This window comes from Seriola aureovittata, chromosome 19 (assembly GCF_021018895.1).
Source record: "Seriola aureovittata isolate HTS-2021-v1 ecotype China chromosome 19, ASM2101889v1, whole genome shotgun sequence".
Lineage (NCBI taxonomy): Eukaryota > Metazoa > Chordata > Actinopteri > Carangiformes > Carangidae > Seriola > Seriola aureovittata.
In genome coordinates, this window is record NC_079382.1 from 4,038,841 (window position 1) to 4,056,644 (window position 17,804).

General features: G+C 39.9%; 1 protein-coding gene across 1 annotated transcript in view; it reads right to left on the reverse strand.

Moving 5' to 3' along the window:
• Window positions 1–1,965: 1,965 nt before the first annotated feature.
• The window catches only part of LOC130187729 (exostosin-1), a 228,408-nt gene continuing 212,569 nt past the window's right edge, over window positions 1,966–17,804 (reverse strand). Inside the window, exons 10-13 of the mRNA XM_056405585.1 lie at window positions 17,297–17,386; window positions 8,855–9,015; window positions 7,107–7,278; window positions 1,966–2,967 (exon numbers count right to left, since the gene is read on the reverse strand). Coding sequence (XP_056261560.1) covers window positions 2,782–2,967; window positions 7,107–7,278; window positions 8,855–9,015; window positions 17,297–17,386 — 609 coding nt within the window. The 3' untranslated portion in view covers window positions 1,966–2,781. The remainder of the gene's footprint in view (window positions 2,968–7,106; window positions 7,279–8,854; window positions 9,016–17,296; window positions 17,387–17,804) is intronic.

Genomic DNA, 17,804 nt, shown 5'->3' on the forward strand with positions numbered 1-17,804 from the left:
GAGGAGAGGAAAGGTGAGAGGAGGAAAATCAATGAAAGATAGATGAAGGGAAGGACAAATGAAGAGTGACAGAAGTGTCGAGGGAGCCTCGTGGAGAGGTGGGTTGACTGGCTCCTGTATGGCCATGGGAGCAGCCCTCCGTACTGCACATGAAAAGGCTGTGTGTGTGTGTGTGTGTGTGTGTGTGTAATTTACAGTATGTTTATGGATTCTACTCATCATGGCTGGAATTCGATTACATTTTCCTCCAGGTAAATTGACTGAACTGCATGAACTTTTCTGGCTGCAAATTACTTTGACTTGTGGCTACGGAGCAGCACTGCTATAATTAGGGATTAAATGGCTTGTTCGCACCTCAACAGTGGCTGCTGAGGTATTGGAGATGTTACACAAGACTGCTTTTTTAAAAAAAAAATGTATTTATTTATTTATTTATTTTAAACGGTGAGGCCAGCACTTCACTACAAAATGCAAATTGTGGATTTCTCATCCACAGTTTCATCATTTTAGCTCGAGCTACAGATCAAAACCAGACAGACCACAGTTAAGATGGTCATGATCAAAAGATATATCAAGTGAAGGGAAACTGGTATAAAGAAATCTGTTTGAAGTAGAGTTGTAAACATTTCTAAGAATTTATTTTCCTTTGTTGTTTAAGATAAGACTGGAACAAGACATCGTTAGCGGTTGCTCTGCTTCTGCTTGATGTTTTAAATCGTCCAGTCCAGGATTTTCACACTGACATAAACCTGTGGTGTTAAAACTTGTTCAACAGAGAGCTAAGGAACGTACAACAAAATACATTGTATGCCATATATGTCCACCAATTTTATCACGTCTGGTGCTACACATTCTTGATATATAGTATAAGCTTCACATGAGTATCTTCTCGGACCAAAAAATACTCACCCATCATTGCATGGATCATCCTGGAGTCAGTTCTTTGCAGCGCATCCTCCAGCCATAGTTGCACATACAATGGTATTGTTCATGGGTGGGAAGCAGGAAAAGGATCTTGACCTGGTAACCTGCACTAGCAACTCCGACTGGTTGAATACTGGTAAAAACATTGGTGAACAGCAGAGCAAATAAAAAAAAAAAAAATGGTGTTTGAAAACTGATAGCATAGAAGCTAAACCGGGGGGCTGGGTATCAAACTTCCATACTGTTATGGACCGACTGAACTGGTTTGATACTATCGAGGAACGAAAAAAAAAGCATATCTCATCAGCGTCAGTGAGCCAATAAGCATGCAGCATTCTTGGTACAACATCTAATAATGATTGGTGAATGGCTGTTTATTAACACGAACACGTTTGAGTGTGTAGAGAACCCAAGCTTAAAAATAAAGCTTAATTAAAACAAAGATTTTTACCGTGATGTGTATTGTAATTTTCTTGCATAGGTAGGTTTTTCTATGTGAGTAAATACAGATGGGCTGAAATGCACCTATCGTTACATCCGCCATTTTGTCAGATATGCGAGAGTAACAGAGTATTAACAGAAATCTTTTATTTACTCTCATGCCCTTGTTGGAGCATTATCTGTAGGGACAGTTTGGCAGTTGGACTGTACTTTTGCAAATCCAGTTTTCTTTTAATCAATTTTTAAAAATAACTTTGGTCTAACTGTTGCTCATGGAATCTTATCCTTTCTTTCATTTATAATCACTATCATTGAATTTTGTTGCCCTGTAAAATTTGCCTTCAGTGAAGACTTCAAAAGCTAACTCACATCTTCATCCGTGTTTAGCCCGCTGCGTCGCTGTGAGAGGAGTCAGTGTTTACAGCGAGACAAAAATGCCACCGATTTGATTCTTTGATCGTTAAATGATGAAAACAACAACAAAGAAAACATTACACTAGGAAAAAGGAAAGGACACGAGTAAGTAAAAATTCAAACTGGAAGCAGGAGAAATAAGACAACAAAGTAAGGAAGAAAAATAGCTGAGACCTGGCCTTTTGTCTTATAACATTACATAACTTTATTTTTTTATTTGCTTCATACAGACAGGAACTGCAGCTGAAAATCTACAATAGTATACAAGAGGCAAACTGCCATTGTCTCTGGCTGTTTTGGGGTAGCAGCTGTCATCTGGCCCGACCCAGAAGCTACACTTTGTCCCATTTGTCCATAATGAGTCTGTTCTGTACATACATAACCACTTCCTTTGACTTTGGACTTTATGAATACAACTGATAAATCATAAATCTCTTGAGCCAACAATATACTGTATACTCCTCTACTGCCAACAGGCCAATATCCATGATAAACATATCTCTTATATATATTTTTTTAAATTCAAAGACAATATATTTTTCAGGTCCTTGTACAGCTGTCGTTTTCAAACCATGCAACACATACTGAATGTCTGTGGTCAGGACCGCCTTGAATGTGTTCAGGTCTTTGCATGTGTGTCCATGCATTCATATTTATGTGTACTGTCACAGATGGCGGGTATGCACAGTTTCTGGCTGTTATCAACCACGCATACTCAATCAGCAGGTTTTTTTTTTTCTCCATAGAAATGCGCAGTTAAATGCCTTATGCTTACCTCCGTGCTTCATCATTTTTATTTCCGATGCATGTGTGTGAGTTTTCCTTTATAGTCTCACAAATGTTTGCATTCATTGTGTGTGTGTGTATTCTTGTCATGACCTCTCAAACAGGAAACACAAGAACACCCCCCCCCCCCCCCCCACACACACACACACACGCACTTTGCCAGCCTCTCTTACTTTCTCTCTCCTGGTCAGTGGTTTGGCGTTCATCCTTGTGCATTCACAGCCTCTCGATGTCCCTGTATTTCTTCCTCAGGATGGAAACCTGGTCCCTGAACAACACAGGGTCCAACCTCATCTGGGAGTGCACCAGGGGCATGAAACCCAGCCAGTGGCTGAAGGCGTTCATGCAGGTCTGACGCTGGGCGAAGTGGTCCGGGTCGGCCCACCGAGAGGCCTTGGAGCCCTTGATTTAGAGAGACAGAGATGGAAAACACGGAGAAGGAGAGGATGAATGTGTCAGAGCGAGTGAGGAAACAGTCAACACAGCTCTGTTGCAGGTAATAATATAATAACAAGGGGATGCTGACAATAATCCTGACTGTGTAACAAATCTCTCTGATAACAGCAATGAAACATTATAAGGTTATTTAACTCAGCATGTCATAATATTGTATGTCAGACCCATCAACTCAAAGTAATCTTACAGTAAAAGGTCAGGTTTTATTTAAGTGCCACACAAAATGAATGAAAATAAAAATAAGGAACTCAATCATACATAAAGGCATGATAAAGGCTCGGTCACAGCAGAAATAATCAGCACATCTTCACAAAATATTTACCTCTACAGGCTTGGTGACGGAGGGACAACAAACAGGGCTAGTTTGTGAGCTGGTGCGCTAACTGCTAACACTGGACATGCTAGCAGTAGTCAATCATTAGCTATAGCTCCCAGAGCTTCTTTCTATCTTCTTTATACCGGGTCATTAAATCCCCCCTGGCATTTTCTTCTCTGTATTTTACATCATGTCATTTAATAAAGAGTTACTAAACGGGAAATAACTGTCTGAGCCAACAAGCTTGTGAACTGGTTGCTAACTCTCAGTTGTTCTCTGTCAAACATCCCTTTCCTTTGGAACTACTTTTTTCAGCTCAGCACTTTTAAATGCCTCCTGTAAGTACTGACGTCTTACTTGCTTTTAATGTATTTAATTTTACATAGTCAGTTTTAACCGTACTGTATATAAAAAGGTTTTAACATGTTAAAAGGTTATTATTTTTATTATTACCGTATTACTACGTACAAGTGCACCTACGCGTTGCTCTGTCTGACTCAAATAGGCTAGTTGATCTGTGGAGTAATACAGCGCACGGCGCTTGTGTGTAATAATACGATAGTTCAACGGTTCACAAACTGTTGTTCCAAAGTACAGTGCTGTTTCACGGCAAGACAAAGCAGTGAAAATATTCACAATAAAGTATAACTACACTTGAAGTGACATCAGTTTTTTTTCTGTGGGTATCTTTTTAAGTGGATAAAACAGGTTTTTGTGGATGGCCCCGTCAACAGCAGCACATCTTCTATTGCCTATTTTAATCATCCATACCCTTCATAAAGACTTATTGCCTGAATATATATTGCCTTTGACATATGCCTACTTATCAGCCACTAACAAGGCTGGGGATTTTCAGCATCCCAGGTGGTGAGGCAAAGGTGTCCCTCCTGATGTCAGTGTGATGGTGCTTGCTGTTGAAGCTCCTCCTTATCGTGGACAGCTTGTCAGGACATGGACAGGAAGTGCTGCTCATAGTAAAACATGTTCCTCACTATTTGTTTTCACCACCTGCTCCTCCGGAAGAATCCGGGTTCATCATACTGACAGAGCTGGCCGACCCGACCAGCTGGTTCACTCAGTGGGAATCCCCCCGTGTAGCTGCTGACACTCCAGCAAACAGCAGCACCGACAGTCAGACACACAAACAAAGTCTCCTGACATGTCGTTAGGAAGTACATCTTATGTTTCCCCCATTTTTTGGCTCTTAACTAGAGGGTTGACTCACTCTGTCACTATGCAAGAGAGTTTTGCAGAGCAAGAAACTGGTTGCAACTGACTACAACCTGTGTGCTTGGTTTGAAGGTTTTGCATGTTTCGTTTCCCAGCCCTTTTTAGAAACAGACAGACTTTGGTGAGAGTTTTATGAGCAGCGACTGCTTTGTTGTAGACATTTAGCTTTAAGTGCTCCACCTGGCACAACACAATAAGTCCAATTTATAAAATGAGACCACTGCACCTAATACAGTGGCTGCTGCATGTAGTATGTTATCCAGTGTAACAACAGGGGATCCATCTGCATCTTTATGAGCTTCCCCCCCCCAGTCTGGATGAGCCTGATTATGTTGCAAAACTGCACACACTTGACTTTCATTATTTCTCCAGTGTTATCCAACTGGGATCAAAAAAAAAAAAAATACTGCTTTGGTTCCAATAAGTCACAGAGATAACGGACGTCTCTGCTTTCACTGGAAAGATGCAGCTGTTGTGTGTTGTTCCCTTCGACAGCTGAAGTATTTCAAGCCTCTTCAAAAGCTAATGGACAACTATCATCTCCTGCTGCTCTGCGTCCTCACCTGGTTATCTGGAGATGGACAACTGAGGGGGGTGGCGAGGGATGAGGGCTAGGCCCCCGGGTGGCTGCAGGGAGATGAATTGAAGAGGGATGGGGGTGGGGGTGGGGGGGGGATGGGCTATATGAGGGCAAGGTGGAGGGCATACTGTGGCATGGGGGCGTGGAGTCGGAGCAGATTCATCCTGTGTGCTGCAGGAGGGAGGCAGCGGGGGGCACTTGGGGTCAGGTAGAATAATGAAGCTCAAAATAAAGTCAAAGAAATTGCTTGGCACTTTGATGAAACATCTCTTCTCTTAAATATAAAATGAGTGGTTATATCTCAATAAAAAATATATATAAGTCACGACTTCTGTTACTTCATCAAAACTTTATTTCACTGGTCAAAGTTTCCCTAAAGTTCCTGCTCCACGTTAAATGCCTATCTGCTTATGCTTGAAGCGGAGTAACAAATCAGGGGTGAGAGATGAGGAGGAGGAGGGAGAAGAGAGACACTCAAAAAGAAAAAGAAAAAAAAGAAGAGAGAACGAGCGAGGGAAGGAGGGAGTAAATCTTGGTTTGCCATGCTGCCTTCACAATTAAGACATTAATCACTGAGTCCATACTGCCGAGTCATCGTCCTGCCTGTGGTCAGGCCATCAATCAGAACCTGACACAGGGCTGGCCACAAGAAGCACACACACTTTCACACACACACACAACATTCACATATAGGGATCTCCCAAAGAGAAGGTCAGGGCTGTGTATTGCCTAAAGCTTCTCCACTGTCGCTTCTCCAACAGTGAGGCTCATCTCCTTTTCCATTTATAAAAAAAAGGGAGCCAGGGAATTCATCTATTATCTCTACAAGCTTCACACCACTGAAGAACCACTGTCTCTTAAAGGTGAAGCACAAATGAAGCAACATTTTGATCATTTTGTTTGTATCTTGCGCTCTGGTAGCTCAAGGACCGGGAGATTGGTGATGCACACGGTTCCTCACACTGATCAGCAGCTGTACCGAGAAATGAAAATGTGCCAACAAAATGCGGCGGGGAAGAAGAAGAAGAACTGTTCAGAAAAGTCAGCTTTGCAAATGTTCTATGGGGAATGAACGGCTTTCGACATGTTTGTTAGATCTCACTGACTTATTGCATTTTGTAAAGAAACATTAAACTCCCCAGGGGACCTTAAAGAGAAGGCTCATCAGGCCACTTCAGTCGCTGCAGATTCACTTAATTTAAGCATAAATTATAATCAAAGAGCAATATTATATAATGCACATAATTATATCATGTGGTGCCTCAGAAGAAATTCATGACTACAGCTGACTTTTTTTTTTGTCTTTTGTGTGTGACGTCATTGGTGGATTTGTTTTTGTAGGTCTTCAACACCAACCCTTCTTTTAGGAGTGATCTGCCTTAAAATATATCTTTTTATATATATTATATTTGATGTTATAACCTTGGGATGATGTAATTTCAAGGATTTATTACACTGTTGACCTGTCTGGCTGCTCTGAAGTTGGGACAATATCATATTTTTAAGGTTTCACTTGCACCTGGATTCAATTTAAAAACAGGACATTGTGTTTGAAAAGAACAGCAAAGACAGAAAAGACCAGACTCTAATCTACTGATACATACAGTATAAGCAATACTGTCCAATCTGCAGCAGGACGACGACTCCAAACAAACAACCAGTCATAAAGAACGATCTCCAGAGACAAGAAGAACAGCTTAGTGGTACTATACATGTTCATATTGACTTCTCATAGGACGCAACAGTTCGTCAAAGGTCTACAGCGTCCTGCTAGCATCCTGCACATGGAGCAGTGGGTGGTGACAAGTTAAAGACATGTAAATAAAAGCGTCATGATCATTTTATTTTTTAATTTCAACATTTACGTAGCTCATCACACTGATGGGTGAGTAAACCCGCTGCCAGCTCACTGTGCCACCCTGTGTGACTGAGAGTGTGAAGACATCCAGACAACCCTACCTGGGTCATCATGGTTTCCTTGTACTGCTTCTTCTGTGTGACTTTGATCGGCGGTTGCTTGGTAACGGCCGAAACCAGGAAGTTCATCAGGATGTCCTCACAGTTGGCCATGCGGTCCACCATGGTCAGCAGGCTGGGCGGGACGTGGTGGGTGAACAGGTAGTGGTAATATCTGACGTACACACACACACAGAGGAGAAAACACAGGTGAGGATGTTCTTCTATTCTGCTCTGTTGTGTATTGTAGCTGTGTTGCATTCTCAGCAGCATGGGAGCACTAGATCACTGTCAACTCTGTTACCTCCCTGCCACGGTGCGATGTCCCTCACACACTTACACTTACACACACACACACACACACACACACACACTTTCCACCTTTCCCTCCTACACTGACTCATTTATTCAGGCTTGCATTGGCATTTAAGATTCTAAATAACAAAAGGACTAAAGAGTTGCATGGAGCGTCCTAACAATAGAACAATGAGAGAGCTGTTTATCTGCATGACAAGATGCTTCAAATCCCCTCAGAGAGCAACACTCGTCTCCGTTCAATTTACGGCTCTGCTTAATACTTTAGGTTTTTTTTTCTTTCGGTGCTAGCTTCATGTTTTTGACAATCATTTTATGAGATAACAGAGAGGTGGAGGAAGATCATATTATCTCATTTCCTGTTCTATTACCTCAGTGAAAGATAAAATGTGACTGGTGAGAAATGACTTTTAATGCGGTTTGTATCGAGTATTTCTTTGAAGTTGGAATAGATCAACCTCACAGCATGTTCAGACTAAAGTGCATGGCACAATAAAACTGAATGGAGGACTTGACTTCAGAGTACATTATCAATTTACATCAAATAGATTCTTATTTTACATTTTCTGTTTTACATTAACTGTGTTACACGTCATTAAACACTCACACTATCCAACGTATCACTAAAGCTACTTCGAAAAAGTAATTCAAACTACTTTGTAAAAAAATAAAGATCAATTTGAAAATATATATATGTAAATACATATACATATATATGAAATTATAACAAAACATAATGAAAAAAAGTCGCATGCCAAAAAAAAAATGCCACTCAGTTGAGTGTATTGTAAAAAGTACCGTCTCGTTCACAGGTCAAACATAAACCAAAAAATAAAAACCCCACGATTCATGGGAAAGCGTAGGAATGTCAGTGTTGGTTTTGTATACAATAACTGCCTACGCATGGTCATAACTATAGTATAAATTCTTATAGTAGAGAAGCAATTTATTTGTAGTTAAAATACTGGTTTAATTACACGCAGTTCCAACACTCCATATAAGGCAGATTTAAATTGAATTGAATTGAAAATCACAAAAGCACATTTATCGTATATTACTCAATAATCTATATACAGTGATAGTGCTACACGTTTTTGGAGTTACATAAAGTCAGGATTTATAAAAAATGGCTCATAACTGCAAGGTATTAATAAGTATCTATTACTATGTATATTAGAAATATTTAAATGCTTCTTCAAACATAAGTCATGGAATCAGCGTCCATACGTTCACTTCATCGTCTCCACGGGAAGTCTTTATGAAAGTCTTACAGTGTAATACAACATTCTCATTGTTGATCACTTGAATGAACAATGTGTGGAATTGAAAAGCAATTTTCTATAATCAGTGAAGCCCTGCAAATGCTTCACTGATTATAGAAAATTGCTTTTCAATTCCACACATTGTTCAGCAGGAGACCACGTGGCTCCTGTTACCTGTGGTAGAAAGCTGCTCCTGTCAGGACCATGGAGTAGTCATTGGTCCACTTGGAGGTGTAGCCCCAGCGGGATCTGGAACTATCCCAGTAGTGGCTCCTCGCTGGATAACCTACGATACGCTCCGGAAAACTTTGCCATACAATGAAGGCAAAATCCACCTGGAGGAGAAGAAATGAAAGAAGAAGAGAAATGAAGAGGAGGCCGATTGAAAATAAAGATAATATAGAAGGACAAGAGGTAAAAAAAAAAAAACAAGAAAGATAAATGGGAAATAGGAAGAGGAGGAGGTGTGGTAAGGGTTAGGAAGGACGGGGAGGGGGGTGAGAGAAATGTAGGCGAGTTTATTCAAAATATACAGGAATTCATTCAGAATTTAAACAGCTTTTTAAACCGAGGAGGTAAACAGATAAAAACAGCATATTTATATTGCTATCGAATGACATTTAACCAGCGAGGACATCTTCTAAACAACAGCCTCTCTGCCTCTTCAAGACCTGACAAAGGACATTTTTAAATGGCATTTTCCTCCCACCTGAAAAGTCACCATCAAATCACATATTATTCAAGCACCTACACAACCAGTTCCTCCTGAAACAGTCTGAAGCAAGCGCTTGGAATGTCTATTTAGTCTCATTTGTGTTCCTCTTTAAACAACAGCATGTGAAATCTATCAGGTGTGCTGTCGAAATATGTAAACAAACAACGTTTCTCGGAATTCAGTTCAGTATAAAAGCCTTCCAATGAAAATGGCAGATTATGGTCTTTATCATAAAGGAGCTTCAGGAAGTGCTGAGTAACAGAGTTAGGTCAGTTTTAACTGAGGTGTATTCCTTACTGATGTTGACTGAAAGCTACGGATGCAGACTGCATATTCTTGCGGTTTGGGTGATCCTGGAATCCTGAATCTTCCAACACACACACTCACGGTAAGACATGTTCTTAGGTACAAGCACTGGTGAGCTGAACTGGCACAGATCCCGCAGCTTATTACTCTCTAATACATTAATGTGCTGAGAGGGCGGTCATCACCTCTGGAGCTGCACATCTTTTCTAGCGGCTACAAGATTGGACCATGTCTCTCTTGCTCTGTCTGCCTCTAAGGCTCCCAACTTCCTCATAAAGAAGAAATTTCATGTGGAGATGTCTGGAGAGTCTGGTGACCTTGAAGAAGCTGGAGCTACCTGAGAAAGATCCTCTTTTGCATTCAAAAACACCACTGAGACGTACGGGCAGACACACCAGAGATTGGGGATCAGCACATACTGAAATACTTGGTAATACATACACCGACACACACACACACACACACACACACACAAACACACACACCTCAGGAGCCCAGGGAGAAAATTAATTACCAGAATAGTAGAGGCAGAGAGAGGAGTTGGGGAGGGGAGCACCGAAAGTGGATGTTCTTTAGCGATACCTCGCGGCTTCTGTCATGAATCGCATGAGCAATTACCGTAAAGCACCGGCGCTAAGCCGAGAGAAAGGTTGGAGCTGCCATTCTCAGTGTAACCCGCGATGAACGGATGTGTTAGCAGTGTGTGTGTGTGTGTGTTTATACTGTATGTGAGATGTGTCAGATGTCTCCACAGCTGTGCTGAAAGGATTAATGATATCATGCAAATATAATTTTGCCTTCAGAGATTAAAAAGCTCTTTATTATGTGAAAGGTGTGTGTGTTTTTGTGTGTGTGTGTGTGTGTGTGTGTGTGTGTCTTTCTTAAGCTACTACTAGGACAAATTTCAGACTAAAGATGAGTTAAGTGGGCACAGCTTGACCAATTGGGAGTTTTTTGGGTCAGTGGTTCAGGTTGGGGTACGGGTTAGGAAAGAAGTGGGTAAGTCTCAGGAAATGAATGTAAATCTCCAAAGACCTATGACAACGTGTGTGTGTGCGTGTGTGTGTGTGTGTATCTGTGTGTGTGTGTACTCATAAATGCTAAATAGTGAGAACCTACCAGCTTCAAAAAGGAGTTTGAGGGTTAAGACTTGGTTTTAGGGCAACCATTAGAATTAGGTTGTGGTTGTGGATGTGGAAGTGGATGTGGATGTGGTTGGGGTAAGGGTAGGGGTAAGGGGTTCGGTGCTCAGTTGTGATGGTTAGGGTAAGGGGTTAGGGAATGAACTGTCAACGAGTGTCCTCACAAAGATAGAAGTAAAAGTACATGTGTGTCTGTGCATCAGTCAGGGATGGAAGTAACAAATCACAACAAATACTCTTGTTCCTGTCCCTGTCGTTTTTTGTGTATTTGTACTTTTTAAGGTATTTCGAAAATTCAGTAATTTCACTCTCAAGTATTTTTAAAGTCAAGTATTTTAATATGATACATTTAAAGTCGAAACAGTAAAAACATGTCACATGATGAATATGAGACTGACCGCGTGAGAACGCAAGAAAGGAAAAGAGTTGAAGGAGGATTTATTACAGCACTACTGTAGTTGTAGCCAGCTGTACCTAATAAACTGCCAACTGAGTATATATTTGTAATTATCAGTTGTATGCACAGGCTGCAAAGTGCCTGACTAGAGTTTATTAGTTACTTTCAATTGGTTCTCACCTAGGAACTGCATGTGTGCATTGAAATACCAATGCATATACATGTACATCTGCATGTATGCCTGGTAGTCTAAAAATCTTCTTTAATTGAATAGTTTTATCATATATTATTACATTATTATACAACAGTTAGTTCTGACCAAGTAATTTGATTGGACGAGAGGCATTCCATGGATGTGATATAGAGTACAACAGAGAGTACAACAGCACTGGGACTTCTAACTACATGTATCACTCCGCTTGTAAGAAACTTTGCAAAGATGAAAATATTCGGGAAGTAACATTTGAATTAAATGATGTCTGGTGATGTTTTACCCCTCCCCTTCCCCAGTCTGAAAGAGTAATACAGTGACATTTACTCAGAGTACATTTTAACTAACTTACCGTGTACTTTCATCCGAGTACATTTAATTCTACTTGAGTAAAATGTCTGGTAAGTAATAGTATTTTTATTTGAGTACAATTTTCGAGCTCCCTATCCACCCCTGGGGTGTGTGATACATACTAATAGATCCTACAAGGCCAAAATTGATCCGAGGAGCAGAGGGTCAATCCAGCAATAGATCTGTTACAAATCTCTCCTGACATTTGGGTTTAACATGTCCAATGTCATGAGATGAAAAGGAGTTACATCATACTTTAGAGCCCTTATCCTCCCTCAGCATGTGGTCTTTTCAAATGCGTCTTGAAAAGTTGTGTTTTCAATCTGTCTTTTTTATTTTGCTCCCCGTGAAGTGATGCCACTGCAGTGCTTTCACTGTCAACTTCCATCTGATTTCAGGGTGATAAAAGTGAGGAAAATGTGTCTTAAACTGAGTTTGTATCCAGCCGCTTTGGAGTGCTGTGGCTTTGATGATGTTTTACCAACAGTCTCAGTGTGAGCCGAGACAACCAGCTGGGGCGCAGGGGTCTACAGTGCGATTACGAGCAGCTATTGCAGGGTTTGCAACATCTTTTGAATTATAGCTCCTCTCACCAGGTACTCTCAGTGGTGCGTCATTACATCTCTACTGGGCAGCTCTTAAAGTGTTCTTTCAGTTCTCTAACACTTAAAAAGAATACTCTGTCCTGTCAAACTGTCAACTTCCCAAAATTATGTGGTGTCAACTTTCCCCAGAGTTTCTTTCACTGATTGCTTATGGCTTCTTTTATGAAAGTTTGAAATAACAGCGTTGGAAAGCAACTCCATACCTCCAAACAGGTCATACTCAACACTAATAATATGCACATTTTGTTTGTGCCATATTTAGGATTCGCATTTATAATTTAGATTACAAGTGTTGAAAGTTTGAGGTTTGTCTTAACAGTAATAAAATCCTTTTTCTACATATCGTGTGTATTGTGTATATTGTATTTATTAGTGTATATTGGTATAATTTTTGTTGTATATTTCCATAGATGTTTTATTCTATAGATGTTTATTTTCTGCTGTGGTAAATGAATTTCCCAGTTGTGGGATAAATAAAGTTAATCTAATCTAATCTTATCTAATCTTTGTCCCTAACTTGAGTAAGAGCTTGGTTTAAAAAAGAAAGAAGAAAGTATGGGCTCAAATAAAGGTCAATACGATTCTGAGTTTGTGAAATGATGTTCTGAAATCATTTTAAGCCTGCAGTGATATGTCACACCTAAAACCTGTGAGAAATACACTGCACTATACTACTATACTGAAGAAATAAGTTTGAACCTGAAGGGGTTCAGAAGACGACTAGATTTGAAACTTCACATGCTGAAACATCAGTATCCCTGTTTTACAGCTGAAAAGGGCCAAAATGAATATTTTGTGTGAGTGTGTGTGTTTGTGTCACACACAGTTCTCCGCTTTGAATTTGATGTTCACAAAAGAAGGTCGTTTTTGTGTGACCATGTGGTGGATATAATGCTATAGTGCTTGAATTCTATTCAGTTTATTCTTATTGTTTTTCTACACTTACAAATATTGTCCATCCATTTAAATATATTGAAATTTCTTATGTATCAGTCTTTTTCTTTTACACTGAGTGATAAAAAACCACTGCTTTGGAATTGAGTTCAAAGTCTTATTAACCCTTATTTAAGCCATAAAAAAACATTTATTAAACATGGCAAGCTTCAGATTTTCATTTATTTATTGTCATTTCATGTAATGTTGCTGAAAGGAGAGAGAAAAAAAGGCTTACTTTCATTGTAATACATTGTGGATTTTAGTAAAATGTTAACTGTACATTAAAATAAGGCAGGTATGTTTGAAAGGCCATTTAGGTAATATCATTATCTTTTGTATGAATTTACGATCACACTGACGGAACGGTTTATGTCCGTGTTGAAAACCCTGCGTGCTGATTAAAGTGATGATTGCTTTAAGGAGTGCCTAAACCCAGTGTCTACACAGTCATTCCTTTAAATGAGAAGAAGATCGCAATTCTGCCGTCGCTGCTGGAGCGCTATTTCCATATCCACCATATTGAAAATGTCTTCCAAAGGGCATAATGCAGCAGCACGCTTGGCCGCCCAATGAGAGACAAAAGCTTTGTCAGGTTTTTCCAGTCGTATTCTCGTGTCTAATCTCTCTTCATGGAATAACCATACATTTAATGAGCCGAAACAATGTCATTATAAAAATTGGCACGGCGAATTCTTCCGCTGAGGTATTATAATACGGAAAGTCCTAATAAAAGTGTAATGTTCGCTCTAGCACATTTTCACTCACTTGACATATTTCATCTCCTTTCAATAAATCCCCTCGCCATGTTAAAAGGGCAATTAGAGCGAGGGGGTTGTGAACACAGCAAAGGTTCCCTCCACTTCCTCTTTATGATCCCTCTCTCTCTCTCCCTCTCTCTCTCTGTGTGACATCTTCTTCCTCTTCCTCTTGTTTAAAAAAACCCCCCCCCCAAAAAAACAAGCCGTGTAGCCCATAAAAGTTTAGTTGCACGTATTGCTGTGCCACAAATTGTAGTGCCATAAAGTGTAATTGTGATCCCATTAGAGTAGAAAAGGTGAACATTGACTTGCTCTGATCAATAAAACATCTCAGAGTTTAAAGATATATTGGATCTCTCGGGCTCATTGGGCCTCACAATCCATTATGGATCGCATCTTTTACTCGCTGAAAATCTGTAGAGAAACACACGCTCGCTATACTTGTGAGAGTCATTACAAGTAGGAGCTCTAATTTAGCATCACACATGAGCTGTTCCTGATCATTTTACTGCCTAAAAATGTGTAAATACGCGACGGGTGCCGCAACATTTTTCAACATATTTTGGGAAGGTGGTGACCGAGTCATTTTAAATGTAGAAACTGTATGAAAATACAATGAATACGGATAAAAAGTAGTTCAATTACCTTAGTAATGTTATGGGATTTGATATTGAGCCTTATCACCTACAATATATGGACTATACTTACTCAGAATATTGCTTGAACAGACTATGAATAGAAAAGATAATGTATTCTTTTGGCAGAAATTATAGTAATAGTCGAACCTTAATTTACTACAGAAGCCACTCTGACTGAAGCAGTGATTTTGGAATGACATTAAAGACTCCATCTGTCTTTTCTGACCATCATCTCCAAGTGCAGCTGTGTTGTCGTTACAGTGGGTTTATATTTAGCATTTTTATTTAGTCCGATGTTTTTTGTGGGTTTTGCACAAAATGTCAGAAAGATTCCTTGATCTCACACGGTGAAGCTTCGATTAAAAAGAAAATAAAAAGCTCTGAAATAAAAAGAAAATACATATATATCAGACGTCATGGACTAATTCGGGGTACATCTGTGCATTTACCTTGAATATAAAATAGCTTTTTTATAGTGTATATCAGTGGTTTTAGAGAGCTTGTGCTGCTACCTTCGCTAACATGTCAAGGTATTGATTAAAAAAGGGGGAATAGAAACATCATTTCCTCTCTTGACAATGCTGTAGACAAACCACTGGTTTGTAATTTGTTCTAAAACGGTGTGTCAGTGAAACAAACCACCTGGGTGTTTCAGATCCTCTCTCTGAAGTAACAAGTGAGATTTTAATCAAACAGGTACCCTGTGTTTTGACAGTGTAATGATACAGACACAGAGGTAATGGCTCTTGTAAACCTCCTCACTGCATGAAAGCCCTTAGTTTTTCATTATACCCTTCTCAATAAGCCTTTATGCTCTCCCTTCCCCGTTTCCTGTAGCCTCGATTTTCCTTTTCCTTTCTGTTCTTTTGTCTGTTTTTTTTCTTTCCTTTTCTTTTACCTTACTTTTTTCCCTCTACATTTTTCCTTTCTTTCTTCTTCATTTTTGTTTCTTTCCCCTTCCCATGCCTGTTTTTCCTTCTCTGATGTCTTCTTCTTCTTCTGATGTTTTCCTATCCTGTCCTTTCTCTCACTCTTCTACCCTCTCTCCATTCCTCCTCTATTTTTCTTATTTTCTCTACTCACTTTTTCCTCTTTTCTTTTTTTTTTCCCTCTCCTTTCTTCTTCATGTTAAATTAAGAGACTGTGATCTTAACATGATCCATCCAAACATCACACATCGCGCAGTAATTTAATTAAGACTGGGCTTTGAGCATCCTCGCTACACAGTAAATCACTGAGCCTCCACAATAATGATGTCTGTAAGCAGAACCCTTTGTTTTGTGTTTGTCTAACTCTGCTGCTATGCCAGACTTCCTCCTCATCCTACTTAGTTTAATTCCATCTGATGAATTTGCAATAGCCCCTCAAAGGCAAAGCACACTTTGCACCTATAGCTCAGTGGCCATTGCAGTTTGGTTGAGTGAGGCAATTCATTTGTAATGAATGGTATTCATGACTCTGCGTGGACTGAATGCCTCATTTCAGCGAGGATCAATACTGTGTTAAGACATCACCACCTTTTGCCACTGGCTGACATAAAACCATGCAGACTGGAGCTGGTTATAAAAACGTTTCCAGAGGTGAGCTTCCACCGGCTGGAGTTGTGCAAAAGCTCCCATGACTTTTCTCACAGTCTGTTGTCCCGTCAGTTGTTTTTAAATGCATTTTAGTTTGGATTTTTGGTCAAGCATCTTGGCACTTATTTCTCACAAAGTAAAGTAAAATGTAGAAATATATGCAAAACTACAAAAATGTATTTCTGTTTTTGTCAAACTGCCACATTCTTTGTTTCATAAACTGTTACTCAGATGATCTTTATTAAATTTGGGAAAGTTTACACTCCAGCAACATTACCCGGGTTAGTTTTCAAAACACACAGGTTTGTCCTTTTTCTACATTTTGTCTTGAAACGATGAATTTAAAAGTGAAAAACATGTTTGAAAATACAAATAACGCATAACTCTAACTTCTGTCTTGCTTGTTCAAGTGTGTAAGTCAAGCGGCCAAACTGTGTTTTCAACCAACTAATGGAGCATGTGTTAGCTTAATTAGCTAGCCAGCTGCAGCTAATAAAATCTGTCAGTGACAGTGTTCAGTTCAGCTGGCAGATTCAAGGACTGCTAGCTATAAATGAGAGGCTGCTTTTGTAAACCTCTGTCTCAAATTAAGGACTCAGTAACTTAGTAACTTAAGTGTGACTTAGCTTAGATTTACCACCGTTATCATTTATACTGTGTCATGCAAGAAGACAGAAAGCTTGGCAGCTGTAGCAGCAGTGACAGTAAGGAGACCAGGGCTCAGCTAACAGTCAATCATTTCAGTGTAAAGGAGGCAAGCAGCCAATGGTGAATCAGTTTCTTTACTTAAGCTGTTTGTTGAGTAATTAAGTAATTTAGATTCAAATCCAGATGTCTGATAACGGTGTTGTGGTGGCCTTGGGTCTCCAGAGTGAAGCTGTCTCACTTCATTTTCTTGATAAAGCGTCAGCGTCTCAGTTCACCAGTTCGCAAAACGTCAGTGTCGTGCCAACTGGTTGATAAGCTATCAGTGAACTCACCTCATTGGTCGAGAGAACCGAGTCTTCATCCAGACTGAGAACAGCATCAGTGATGATGACGTCGTGGGGGAAAAAACGACTGCTCATCGTCTGTACAGGAAGGGACAGAAAGAGGAGACTGATATTATTGGCATTCATTTTTCAGTGCAATTAACCCACTAAATTTAGCATGAATCACATTTTGATGGCAGTGGTGATGGCCATTCCTCAGAGTCAGAGCCATTTCAGGAGAAATGTTAACAAATCTTGTTTGTCTTAAGGAATTATGTTTACTTCAATAAGCATTTTAAGGTTACAGAGTTGGCGCAGAGGTATGAAAAAATCGTGGTAAAATAAACAGCCAATGAGAAAATGTGTTTGTTTACTCCCTGCTGTGTGTCCATCAATCAACGAGCTGACTTAATAGGTTTTGTGTGAGTCTTTACCAATTCACTGCCTCACTGAAAATGTAGCAGACCTTGATCCATTAGCCTAAAGAGGGCTGCTGATGATATTGACTTGTGATTAA